The following is a 12,538-nucleotide window of genomic DNA, read 5'->3' on the forward strand; positions in this document are numbered from 1 at the left end:
TAAACAAAGGAGGAGGCTGCAATGCTTGATAAGAAATGTACGCATTATCCTGCCCATGTAATTGTAACCCCTCTGTACAGTATGCTCACAAAAAAATAAAATAAAATTTTAAAAAAATGGAATGCAGGATCAATATTTCTCTAAATGATTCATAGCTTGAAATTGGCTTCTTCCTCCTCCCTGCCCCTGAGAAAAAGGAAGGAAAAAATAAAAATAAATAAATAAAGCTCTGTTCATTTGTTAAGCTTTTTTTGAAAAAAAAACTTAGTTGGGACTTATGTAAACTGTGATCTATATCTCTTTTTTGAAATTATTTTTATTTGAAAATGCCTAAAGCAGAGAGGTATTGGTTAAATAAGCCAGGCAAAGAGTGCACTTCCTTTTGGACAATGTTACCATTTCCCTTGCCTCTCTCACTTGTTAATTTTTAAGTGAAAAAAAATAACTATAAGTCCCTGTCTCATCACCTTCCATCTTTCCTTAATGTCTATAAAACTGTCTTTTATTTTATTTTCATTTTTGTGGCAGCAACGAGGCTTGAACTCAGGGCCTGCGGTTGTCTCTGACATTTTTTGTCCAAGTTTAGTGCTCTACCACTTGAGCCACAGCTCCACCTCTGGCTTTTTTGGTGGCTAACTGGAGTTAATGAATCTCATGGACTTTGCTGCCTAAGCTGGTTTTGAAATGTAATCCTTAGATCTCAGCCTCCTGAGTAGGATTCTAGGCATGATCCACAAGCACCCAGCTATTTTCATTATTACTAAATTAATTTTGTGTTATCTTTAAATAGTTACACAAAGGAGTTTCCATTCTGCATGTCAATTCATGGGCACAATACATCTTGACCAGTGTCATTCTTCCTCTCATCAATCGCAAGCCTACCTTATACCCCTCAAGTTATCTAGTTCCATTTTAACATTCGCACATTGAGAATTATGACTGCACGTGCAACTGCCAGTTTGTGTCTCTTCCATTCATTAGACCTATTCTAGTATTAGCATGTAATTATAAGGGACTAAGAACAGAGTGAAAAGTCATTGTTGTTTGATGTGCTAAAATGGTGCTAACAAAATATTCAAGATACCTTAGGTTTGATAAAGTTTCTGGTCAGTCACAATCTTGCTTGGCATCATAAAGATTGCCTTGTAAAACTATTGGAAGCAACCAAATTCATTTCTGATTTATGAGATGTAATGTAATCTAAGAAATCATTATTAAGGACAAAATATTTCAAAGGTATCAGTCCTTTGAACTTCTAGAAGCATTAGCTTTGTCACCACTTGACATCTTAGCAGCAATGGAGCATGGTTTCTCGTATGAAAGATTATAGGCTACAAACTCCTTATTGTTCAAGTCATGAGAAAAAGGCCATTCCTCATAGATGTTAGCAAATTATCTTTCTCAATGAAATATGACCTTGAAAGGACAGAAGAGCTGTGCAATGTGTGTAAGTATGTGGGGTCACAAGGTAAATTGCCTAAGATTAAAGTGAGGTTATACCAGTAATAGATAACATTATGCAAGTATGTGTGCCAGCTATAAATATATTGCAGCAGCTCCAAATGTACAAGAGTTTCTTTGCTTTAAGATACTAGACCTTAGTAGGATGGTAGTATATGTCTAAAGTCTCAGCCATGTAGGAGATGGTAACAAACAGATCAATGGTTGTCTATAAATCTGGGTGAAAATTAGTAGGAACCTTACTTAAAACAAACTAAGAAATGAAAAGACAGGCAGACAAAGATGGAGAGAGGGAGAACAGGGAGAGAGAGGGAAAAGAGAAGAAGAAGAAAGATGGGGAGGAGGAAATTAAGGAGGGCATAGTTCAAATGGTTGAGTGCTTACTGAGCAATCAAAAGATACGGAGTTCAATCCTTAGTACCACAAAAAAAACCCACCTAGATAGTAGTCCATGTATACTTTCATTTTAGTATAGCTCAGGTCAAGTCAGACTCTGTCAGTAATAGATTAAGGACCTTTTGTCACTGTATTTTTGTCTTTCTTGGTGAGTTTTTGCTTGGTTATTTTTGTCTGGGCTCCTACAACATGACTGTCCACAACACTTGGGGGTGACTTTTCCCTTGGACACTAGCTAAGACCAGTCTGACTCACAGCATCCCAGCCGTCACTGAATGGGGTTTCAATCAGAGTTGGAATGTGAGAATGACGCACTCACCATTTCTTCCTTCTTTGGGTCTGTTGTCTCAGCCCTGGAGGTACTAAAGGATCCTTCCTTCTTCTCTTCCTCTTCTCCATCTCTCCTTTCCTTCCTTCCTCCCTCCATCCCTTTCTTCCTCCCTCTGTCCCTTTCTCTCTTCCTTCCTTCCTCCCTCTGTCCCTTTCTTCCTCCCTCCGTCCCTTTCTCTCTTCCTTTCTTCCTTCCTCCCTTCCTTCCTTCCTCTCCCTTTTATTCTCTTCCCCTTTTGCACTCTAGCTGTTTGCTTTCATTGTATTCATCAACTGTTTAAATACTTCTGCACGAGGTTATCTACCAGTCATCCTTCTTTTGACTCTTTATCTAATTTTCATGGGAGCTAGGATAACATAAGAATGATTTAAGCAAGATGCAGCAAGTAACAATGACAATAGTTGTGTCTTCATAGAGCATTTTTGAAGCTTAGGCGATCCTCTGCAATCATTTTAGAGTAAGATTTCTCACAATAAACATATAATGATATTAGAAGTTGTTTTTAGTACAGTATTTGTAATATACTGTTTGTAAAGATTAATCTTACTTTTATAAAAACAGTCTGAGGTCAATTTACTTAACAATATGTTGACTATAATACGTTGTACAGAAGCTCCCTACAGTTACTTCATTGTGATTGAATGAAACTTCATGTTGACTGATGGGTTATTTTCATACCTCTTCTACCCCATCTTCCCACTTCAGGTAAGCTCAAATCTACTCTTTGAAATGCTTGAATCATATAAATGGTATCATACAGCACCTGTCTATCTGTTCCTGGCTATAATATGTTCTTTTCTTATCCTTTATATTCACTTTAAGTTAGTTCAGATGTTATACTTCAAGTTCAGAAAGGTTGAAAGTTAAAGATGTCTTCATTTCTTGTTACTGGCTTGAAGCTCATCTAGCATTTCTTACTGGTATATTATTCCCAGTGGGCAGAGATCTCAATTCAGGCCATCTTCATTCAAACGCTATGTGCTTTCCATTCAGAAACTAAATATGTGCGTACACTGAATGAGTCAGTACTTCCACATACACACACACTTGGCTTCCAGTGCTCCATTTGGGCCCTCGGGTATGAAATCCCAGCCCATGCTGGAGGAAATACAACCTGTGTCGGCTTATGATCCAAATTCAGCTTCAAATTGAGATCAAGAGGGTAAAAATCTCTCTCACTTTGCCCCTCATCATCCCCCCCCCCCGCCTCTCCTTGCAAATAAATGGAACAATGGCTTTCTCAAGATTAACTTCTAAATATGCTGAAGATGGAGAAACTTGATAAACAGGCAAACCAAGTTTCCACTTGCTAATTTTAAATGTAAGTATCAGGCAACTGCTCTAATATTGCTGTAAAATGCTGTAGCAACTGCTCTAATATTGCTGTAAAATGCTGTAGCCTATTATACAAGCTAAGTCCTCAAAAATTCAGTTTATTAAAAACAACAGCAACAAAGATAGCACCTCTGTGTCCTACCTTAGGGTTCATTTTGCTTAGCATCATCTTTTATGGTCATATGTGCATAGCTTTTAACCTTTTCTACTTGTCTGGGAAGATTATCCTAGACGTATACTAGTTATTGCAAATAAGGGAAAACTATGGGACTATGTTTCTTTGGGCCAAGTTTACTTCACTGAACATAATTTTTAATATTAGATCTTTTATTTTTGTAGCCACCTATATCATGTGAAACTTTGGTGAAATAAAGTTGTTTATGTTTTCCTCTTGCTAACCTATCTTTGATTACAGAAGTATAGGCTGTGATCATTAGGATAAATGGGAACAAGTATCACATTTTCCTGTGGCTACATTCTCTGTAATGTCGACATTAATGCCTTTCTCTTATTCTAGATCTGGTGATGTGATATGTAGTCTGAATTAAAAAAAACATGTAATTGCACATAAAATAAGGTAATGCTGCCTAACCCTTAAAAACTCATTAGTCATTGAATAAATCATTACATCTGCTGTTTTTGCCTTCCTTGACATCTATCAAAGCCATGGACATTCACACCCCCACACACAAAGGGATAAAGAGAGAGTGAAAGAGAGAGAGTAGAGAGGGACTATATATTGTGACACACAAAATGTTGACATACAGAATTACAGAATCTACAGAATAAAAGATCTCTTTAATGAAAGACCATTAATAAAAACAATATTCACAATAGCTGAGATGTGGAATCAACCTGGGTACCCAACACTGGATTAAGAAAATGTGGTATACCTACATAATGAGGTATTACTGAACTGTTAAAAAGAGTGGAATCCTATAATTTTCATCAGTATAGGTGAAACTTAAGGATCCTGGGTTAGTGAAATAAGTCAGAACAGAAAAACAAACATATACAGGCTGTTCTCTCTCATTTGTGGATGTTAACAGAAATGCTGAATAGAAAATATAGTAGAGACTACTGAAGACTGAATAGCTGGAGAAGAGAGACAAAGGAAGAGTATATAACAGATACCAAAATACAGTTAGACTGAGGTAGTAAATTCCAGAGTTTTTTTGTATAGTAGACCATAATCTGTTATATACTTTATTAATTACTACAGGAAAAGATCTTGAAGGCTACAAATACAAAGTAATGATGAGAATATGTAAGGTCTATTACTCTATATTTAATCCATATATATTGTATTGAATACCACATTGTGGCTAAAATAACAACACTCATTATGTATTAACAAGTTTACTTTGAAATATGCAAGTGGATAGGAATGCTTTCTATATTGATTTAATCATTATATATATAGATATACATGTATCAAATGATGACACTGTGCCTCATGTATTTTTTAAATCAAAATGTAGTAGTAGTAGTAAATTAATTCTAAAAGCTCTTTAATCCAGTCTTTAACCCATAATTGTGCTCTGTCTCTTTCATACTCAGATAAGTAAATAAAAATATAGAAACACACACATGTACCCATATATACATAAATATCATATACATATGTCTACAGTGGTGCTGGTGCCCAAGCTGGTTTCCTATTCACTGGGCAGTCACCTTTATCTTGCCTCAGTAGCCTGCTTGGCTTTACACCTCTCTTGATTAGCTGCTAAAAGAACATAATTTCCCATTTCCATAAGTGTAAGAAATATAACTACAGAATAACCTGAATTCATATGCAAATATTTTCGATATATAGGAATTTGAAAATAAAGTGTGACAGCTTTCAGAAAACATTGTTATTGTTATGTACTTATGGAGTCCCCAGGGGCAGAAATGATCAGAGGATATCATCAATTAGTGCTAGGATGATGAACTAATGGGGATTACAACAAGCACTTTTCCAATGCATGTATAGAATCTCACTAATTGTTATAAATACAAACTATCTATCTGACCATTTGGGATTTTTTTATATTCTGATCTGTCTTCCTATGGAAAAATTTAGACAAAAATAGCCAAACTCAATGTATGCTTTGAAAGTATTAATATTATATTTGGAGTGTGATGTATGTTTATGGGAAAGGGAGAGAGAGAGAAAGAGAGAGAGAGAGAGAGAGAATGTCCTGGGGATTTCACTCGGTCTGACGATATCCCTGAGCTTCTTTTGTTCAAGGCTATTACTATACCACTTGAGCCACAGCTCTACTTCTGCCTTTTTTGGTAGTTAAGTGGAAGTAAGAGTCTCACAGATTTTCCTGCCCAGACTGGCTTTGAACCATGATCCTTAGATCTCAGCCTCCTGGGTAGCTAGGATTATAGGCATGAGCCACTGGCACTTGGCTTAAGCAGAGTATTATGTTTTCAATTTCTGGCTGACCTTTTCCACACATAATATATTTTTTCCTGAACTCCTAGGTGATTCTGAAGTATGAATTTCATTACATGCTTACCCTAAGTGCCAAATGTAATTATAGGAAAGTTAATCTTTATAGAATTGTCTTTAAATTCTTTTACAACTTTTATAATTAAAAAACCCATACATGACAATTTTAAGTTCAAGAATAAAATCTCCTGATTATTAGAAAACACCTAAAATGTGGACTGTGGAATGTCATATTTTATCTTTTTAAAAAATTTCTAGGTTTTAAGTATTAAGAACACAAAAATAATGACAAGCTATACTAAGTATTAGTGATTCTAATATAGCTTATGCCTTGGTTCAAAGAAGAACTAATTTATTCATTGTTGAGATTGTAATTATAAAGCGAAGAAACTTACCTGCATTTTGTATGCTGGTTCCTGGGAGTGACATATAGGAAATTTCACATTCCTGAGAGACACTGATGTCATCTACAGCAATGGTAGCATTTGATGACAAAACTGTAGCTTCTAAAATTAACTACAATTATAGAAAGATATCATTGTGAATAATCTTTCACAAAGGTAGAGTCTCACAATCTTTTCCTTCTGTGAAAGAATTTATTTACACGTATGCCCTTTTCCAAGCTAATTTTACAAAATTGTTTTGATCATAACATTCAAATTATAAATCTGGAAAGTCAAAACTGCTTTGACAGCATCTCATGTAACGGAAATATCTTAGGTAACCTTGTTTCAAGTAAAAGCTATAGCATTCATCACTAGTGAAGGGCTTTCTTCCCATTGGAGCCATTAATGGTCATATGCATGTAAAATGAGCTCTTTGGGGTAATCAACTGTGTGGCTCACAACTCAATTTAATTGAAGTATGAATTCATTTGTAATAGATTGGCTGGAATTAGTGCTTCATTTCCATATCAGAATATTTGAATATGTATACATATTATGTGTACATCTACAGAAACTTACTAGGGTAAAGTACACAATCATTAGCCACATACAGTGGTTAATCATATTCATCTGCACTTGGTGGCATCTGGTTAAATATAATTTATTCTAACAATTTGAATAATGACTGATATAATTTGCTTTCTTTCCTGTTAACCATTCACAGTTTTATGCTGTTGTTCCACCAAAAGATAGAGTAATAGAGAGAAATAGATTGAGATTATTTATGGGCTTTGAGGTACTACCTGGCAGAACACAATGATATTAAATACAGTATTTCAGAAGTCACTCTCACTTTCTTTGCTTTTCTGTGTGAAAGAAAGCTAGCTGTAAGGAATTTGATCTACCTTTCCTTCAGTTAAGTCATAAGACCCCCCCATGTGATATGTCCTACCCCGTTCCTAGAGGAAAGGAATCCTACACAGAGAGGCCAAGAAACATCTGAAAAGAGACTCTGTTAAGTTCCTATCGATATATTACCCATAGGTTACAATTCTTGTTTCCTATCATACTGAATAGATATAACTGTCTATTCTTCTTTGAACCTAAAAATAAAAATAGAAGTTTCCCTAAGTCTACCATATCTAATGGCCCATGTTTCAGTAAGCAAACCTTTTTCTACTTTGCTCTTGATAATCAGAGTCATGACAACTGTGCTGGTAAGGAAAGGTACTAATTTTTTCTGCTACACTTGGTTTAATACATTAACAACTAAACTGTATTTTAAGTGTTATCTAATATGTAAGTATAATATAGTAAAATAATCAAAGGGAAACAATCCAGCTCTTCTGCCAACAATACAGTACTGAAAGTTGAAAAAACATTTTATGGATAGGCAATAATAAACCACAACTATAATTGATACCCAAGATTTTTCCTCAAAAAAAAAAACTGAGTTAACAATCAAAGCAAAGAGGTGTGCAAGATATGACATGCTTAGAAAACTTTGAAAGAGTGCTATGGAAGTATTTTAAGAGAACATGGGCTGGGAAGGTCGCTCAGTGGTACAGTGCGTGTCTTGCATGCATGAGGCCCTGGGTTCCATTCCTTGGCACCACATAAGCAGAAAAAGCCAGAAGTGGCACTGTGGCTCAAGTGGTAGAGCACTAGCTTTGAGCTGAAGAGCTGAGGGACAGCGCCCAGGCCCAGAGTTCAGGCCCACAACCAACAACAACAACAACAAAAGAGAATAACCAAGGCATCGGGTAACAGATTGAATCAAGTACATGGATCTCATAATCTTTGTAGAGACCATCTGAGTGACATGTGAAATAGCATAAGCTTTGCATTTACATAAGACACAAGTTGCTACACACTGGGAGACATGAACTACAATGTCTACTTCAAGGCTAGTTTGACAGGAAATGATTAGAAACACATATGCATCTATAAATAAATGATGAGGCACACATGCCCATTAAAATTCTGTTTATGTGCTAATATGGAAATATCTTAATCATGTATTTTTTAGTTGAAAAGTATGTTTCAGGAAAAAAATTAGACTGTTACTTAGGCTGAAAACCTAGAGTAATTTAGATTCCTAGACATATGCAGTACATGTATAAAACATTCAATTCATAGAAAAGGTATTGCAAAGAAAAATAACTGAGAATAACTTGAAGATAAGGCTGGCCATATTTGCAAATTTTAATATTGCATATAGAAACATATTACACTTAATTGTACAATTCTGATTAGAGCTTGCTTCTATAAAATCTTGTACAAAGTTTTGTTTTTATACAAGAGATAAAAATTATTATATAAGATTTAGAAAAAGATGTACAAGCATTATATTTACAAATAGATTTTTTTCAATGTCAATTAATAATATTTGAATAACTTCACCTTTGAAAGAATTATCCCTTTAGTCATTACTGTAGTACACCCTGAGTATAAGTCAAAGAATTGCTTAATTCTTCAGATTCATTAGATAAGCATTTATTGACTAGCATATGTGGTATTCTCAAAGAAAAGCTAAAGATATTTTAGAGGTACTCTCTATGCCTTTGGAAGGAGATGAAGTAGAACTATAAGACAAAACCTTATTGAGAACTTCATACACAATGAAATTCTATTCTTCCATCAAAAAGAATAATATTGTACCATTCACAAGGAAATGGAAAGGCTTGAAAAAAATTATATTAAGTGAGCCAGACCCAAAGAAACATAGGCTGCGTATTTTCTCTCATTTGTTGTAACTAGAATGTGCCTATACATCTACAAGTAAACACACTGGATATTAAAAGCAAAAAAATATATCTGGACATGATAAATTATACAGGTCTCTAGATATTCACACAGTGAGACCAAAGGAGGATAATCTTAGAGGAGAATCACAAAGGCTCAATAGCCATGTGCTATTAAAAGGCTATTAAAATAGCCATGTGCTATATAAAATGGCATTTATCAAAATGAACTACAAGACACGGAACCAAGAGGATTTTTTCCCTTTGTTGCTGTTTTGTTTTCTGTACCTTTTGCCTTGTTTGTAAGTTTATTTGTTTTGGAGAGAGTAAGGAGTAGCATAGAAATAGATTGTATTTACATACGACACATGTTGCTGCACACAGGGATACATGGACTACAATGTTTACAATGGTTTTGACAGCAAATGACTAGAAACATACGCCTCTGTAAATAAATGGTGATGCAAATATACCTACTGAAACTTTTGTTTATGTGCTAATATGGAAAGATCTTAATCATGCATTTTTGTGTTAAAAAGTAAGTTTCAAGAAAAAAATTCAACTGTGATACTACTTAGGTTGAACTTGGGTGAACAAATGCAGCAATGGTAGTCACTAGACACTAGGCTGAAAATGAACTATACAAGGAAAAAACGGAGAAATCAAGAGAAGGGGCGACACTTCAAAAAGAAATGTACTGTTTACCTGATTTAAGTAACTATAACCCCGCTGTACATCATCTTTACAACAACAATTTAAAACAAGTAAAATTAAAAACTCTTAAAATGTGGTTGCTTCATTTTGCCTAAGGGGAAATGCAAGGCTCTTTTATTCATATCGAAATGATTTTAAATAACTTATTCACTTTTTTCCAAAAAATTAAAATGGTATTAGACCATCTCTACTTCTGCTTGCTTATTTCCATAATAAAATTTAAGACTATATAATGTAAGAGGATAAGTCTACCATTAATTAAAATCATCCAAATCTTAAATGGAAGATGCTTATATTTTTTTCTTACAAATAGATAGTTCTAAATAATTACCATCACGTAATCCCCACACGATCTTGGCTATTCTTCTTTTAATTGTTTGTTTGAACTAAGCTAATATTTTGAATCATAACCACAGACAGTTCCTTTTTCAAACTATTGAGTCCTGGTAGCTCCATTAATCACTGAGTATCAATAGCTACTAAGAGAAAGCTTGTTTACAAGAAATATTTCATATGGACAGAGTCAAAACTTCATTTTATAATCTCTCATTTAATTTTTATATTAAATGTAAATATATTGCCCTAAGAAAAACTACTTTTCAAGATCTTTCTTATTTTGTTTTATTCAATAACGTTGCATAAAATATCCAGAGCAAATTATTTTCTTGCTTTGACAAATTAAGACTCATCTTGTTTACAATTAAGCGGCTGATTTCTAATCTGCCTAAGAGCTTTCACAGAAATATACTCTCCTGGCAAATTTACATATCTTGTAAAGCAACAACACAAATAAGAATACATGTTAATACAGAAGAAAATAGAAACATGGTAAAAAGAAAAAAAATGAAATAGTGCTTTTGAAGAATGATATGAATATCAAGAATAAGAGCAATTGCCAGCTTTTATTTAGCACTTACTATTGCAGGATGCATTCACCTGTTTTAATCTTCATTTTAAAGTGAAAGAAATTTAGAGAATAGAATTGGCTGAAAGTTACATCTCTAGAAAAAAACAAATGTAACTTGAGCTATTGTTGATCATACTAATTAGGCTTGATACATCCCCATAATTTATAAAGACATAACTGATCCTTACCAGATGTTGCTTACCAAAGCTACCTGCAAAACAAGCTATAACAAAGCCCTAGATAAACAAGACTGAAGATACAGCGACTTTATAGAAACTAGACCAACTTTGACTTTTGTATTATAAATCTTCTCCACTGAATTTTCAAATAGTGTCAGAAAATTGTTATTGATATTTATCATTGATGCTGATAAAGCATGAATAGTATACCACTGTGGAAATTTTCACAAATGAACCATTTTAACATGAATTCAGATACAATTATATGTAAGTGGAAACTGGCAAAAAACAGACCAATTTGGAATCAATGGGTAGCATTCAGAAAATCAATTTTAGGTAATAACACTGAGGACAAAAGGAGAAAAAAATCACAAAGTTAAAAGAATACAGTTATGAGAAAAGCTGAGCACACAAGTTTGACATGAGCAGCGGAAGTTTAAACAGAATGGATAATAACATTTATTATTTGACTTAAATTCTTCAATAACACCCTGATGATGAAAAAATATTCAGTGTTGTTAATCTTCTTATTGAATAAACCATAGCTAATCCTTTGCCAGCAGGAATAATGACATCTTACTAACTAGTAAGATTTTCAAAGAAACTAAAAGCAATTTGTACTCTGTAATGGCCTCCAATCGACATTAAATGGACAACACTGACTGAATTTCATAGCCAAATGCAAATACAGGTGGCCACATAGTCAGCTGCCTTTCTTTGTTCCAGTATTTAGACTGTACTGGATTAATGTACATAAATATATATATTTAGAGCTTAGTTACAATGAAGTGATAGCCAGATCATGCTTAAGGTCACTTTTTTTTTTTTTTTGGTCAGTTGTGGTGCCTGAGCTCTGGGCCTGGGTGCTGTCACTCAGCTCTCCAGCTCAAGGCTAGTGCTCTACCACTTGAGCCATAGCACCACTTTTGGGTTTTTTTACTTATGTGGTGCTAAAGGATCAAACCCAAGGCCTCATGCATGAGAGGCAAGCACTCTACCTGTGAAGCTGCATCTTTATAAGCAAGCAAACATTAACATTATAACTAAACACAATGTTAATATGTGGGTAAATATATACTCATTTATGTATTTACTATTGGCTGGAAATAGTTAAATATCTGCATTTATGTATTAACATAATTTTATATTATCTGTGTATATATATCTACATGCAAACACATGCATGTTCTGTGTATCTATTTCGATTTTGGATTCCTGTAAGAATGTTAACAAAAGTCCACAATTCCTTATCTAAAGTCTTTAGGTAGTTCAGAGTTGAGAATGTTAATGGAAAAGTAGTAGTGTTTATTTCATGATACCTGCAGGGAGATACAGGAGAGAAAACTCATAAGAATTAATTTTCTATTCCTACTATTTCTTTTTATTTATTTAGGGGTTTTTTTTGGTGGTCATGGGCTTGAACTCTGGGCCTGGGTGCTGTCCCTCAGCTCTTCAGCTCAAGGTGAGCGCTCTACCACTTGAACCGCAGTGCCACTTCTGGTTTTCTGAGTGGTTTATTGGAGATAAGAGTCCCACGCACTTTCCTGCCAGAGCTGACTTTGAAACATGATCCTAAGATCTCAGCCTCCAGAGTAGCTAGGATTACAGGCATGAGCCAACAGTACCCATCTCCTCCTAC

General features: G+C 34.5%; 1 protein-coding gene across 1 annotated transcript in view; it reads right to left on the reverse strand.

The window, feature by feature from the left end:
• The window catches only part of Malrd1 (MAM and LDL receptor class A domain containing 1), a 504,118-nt gene that overhangs the window by 397,880 nt on the left and 93,700 nt on the right, over positions 1-12,538 (reverse strand). Inside the window, exon 14 of the mRNA XM_013014599.1 lies at positions 6,365-6,485. Coding sequence (XP_012870053.1) covers positions 6,365-6,485 — 121 coding nt within the window. The remainder of the gene's footprint in view (positions 1-6,364; positions 6,486-12,538) is intronic.

The sequence above is a fragment of the Dipodomys ordii genome, unplaced genomic scaffold (genome assembly GCF_000151885.1).
Source record: "Dipodomys ordii isolate 6190 unplaced genomic scaffold, Dord_2.0 Scaffold24, whole genome shotgun sequence".
Lineage (NCBI taxonomy): Eukaryota > Metazoa > Chordata > Mammalia > Rodentia > Heteromyidae > Dipodomys > Dipodomys ordii.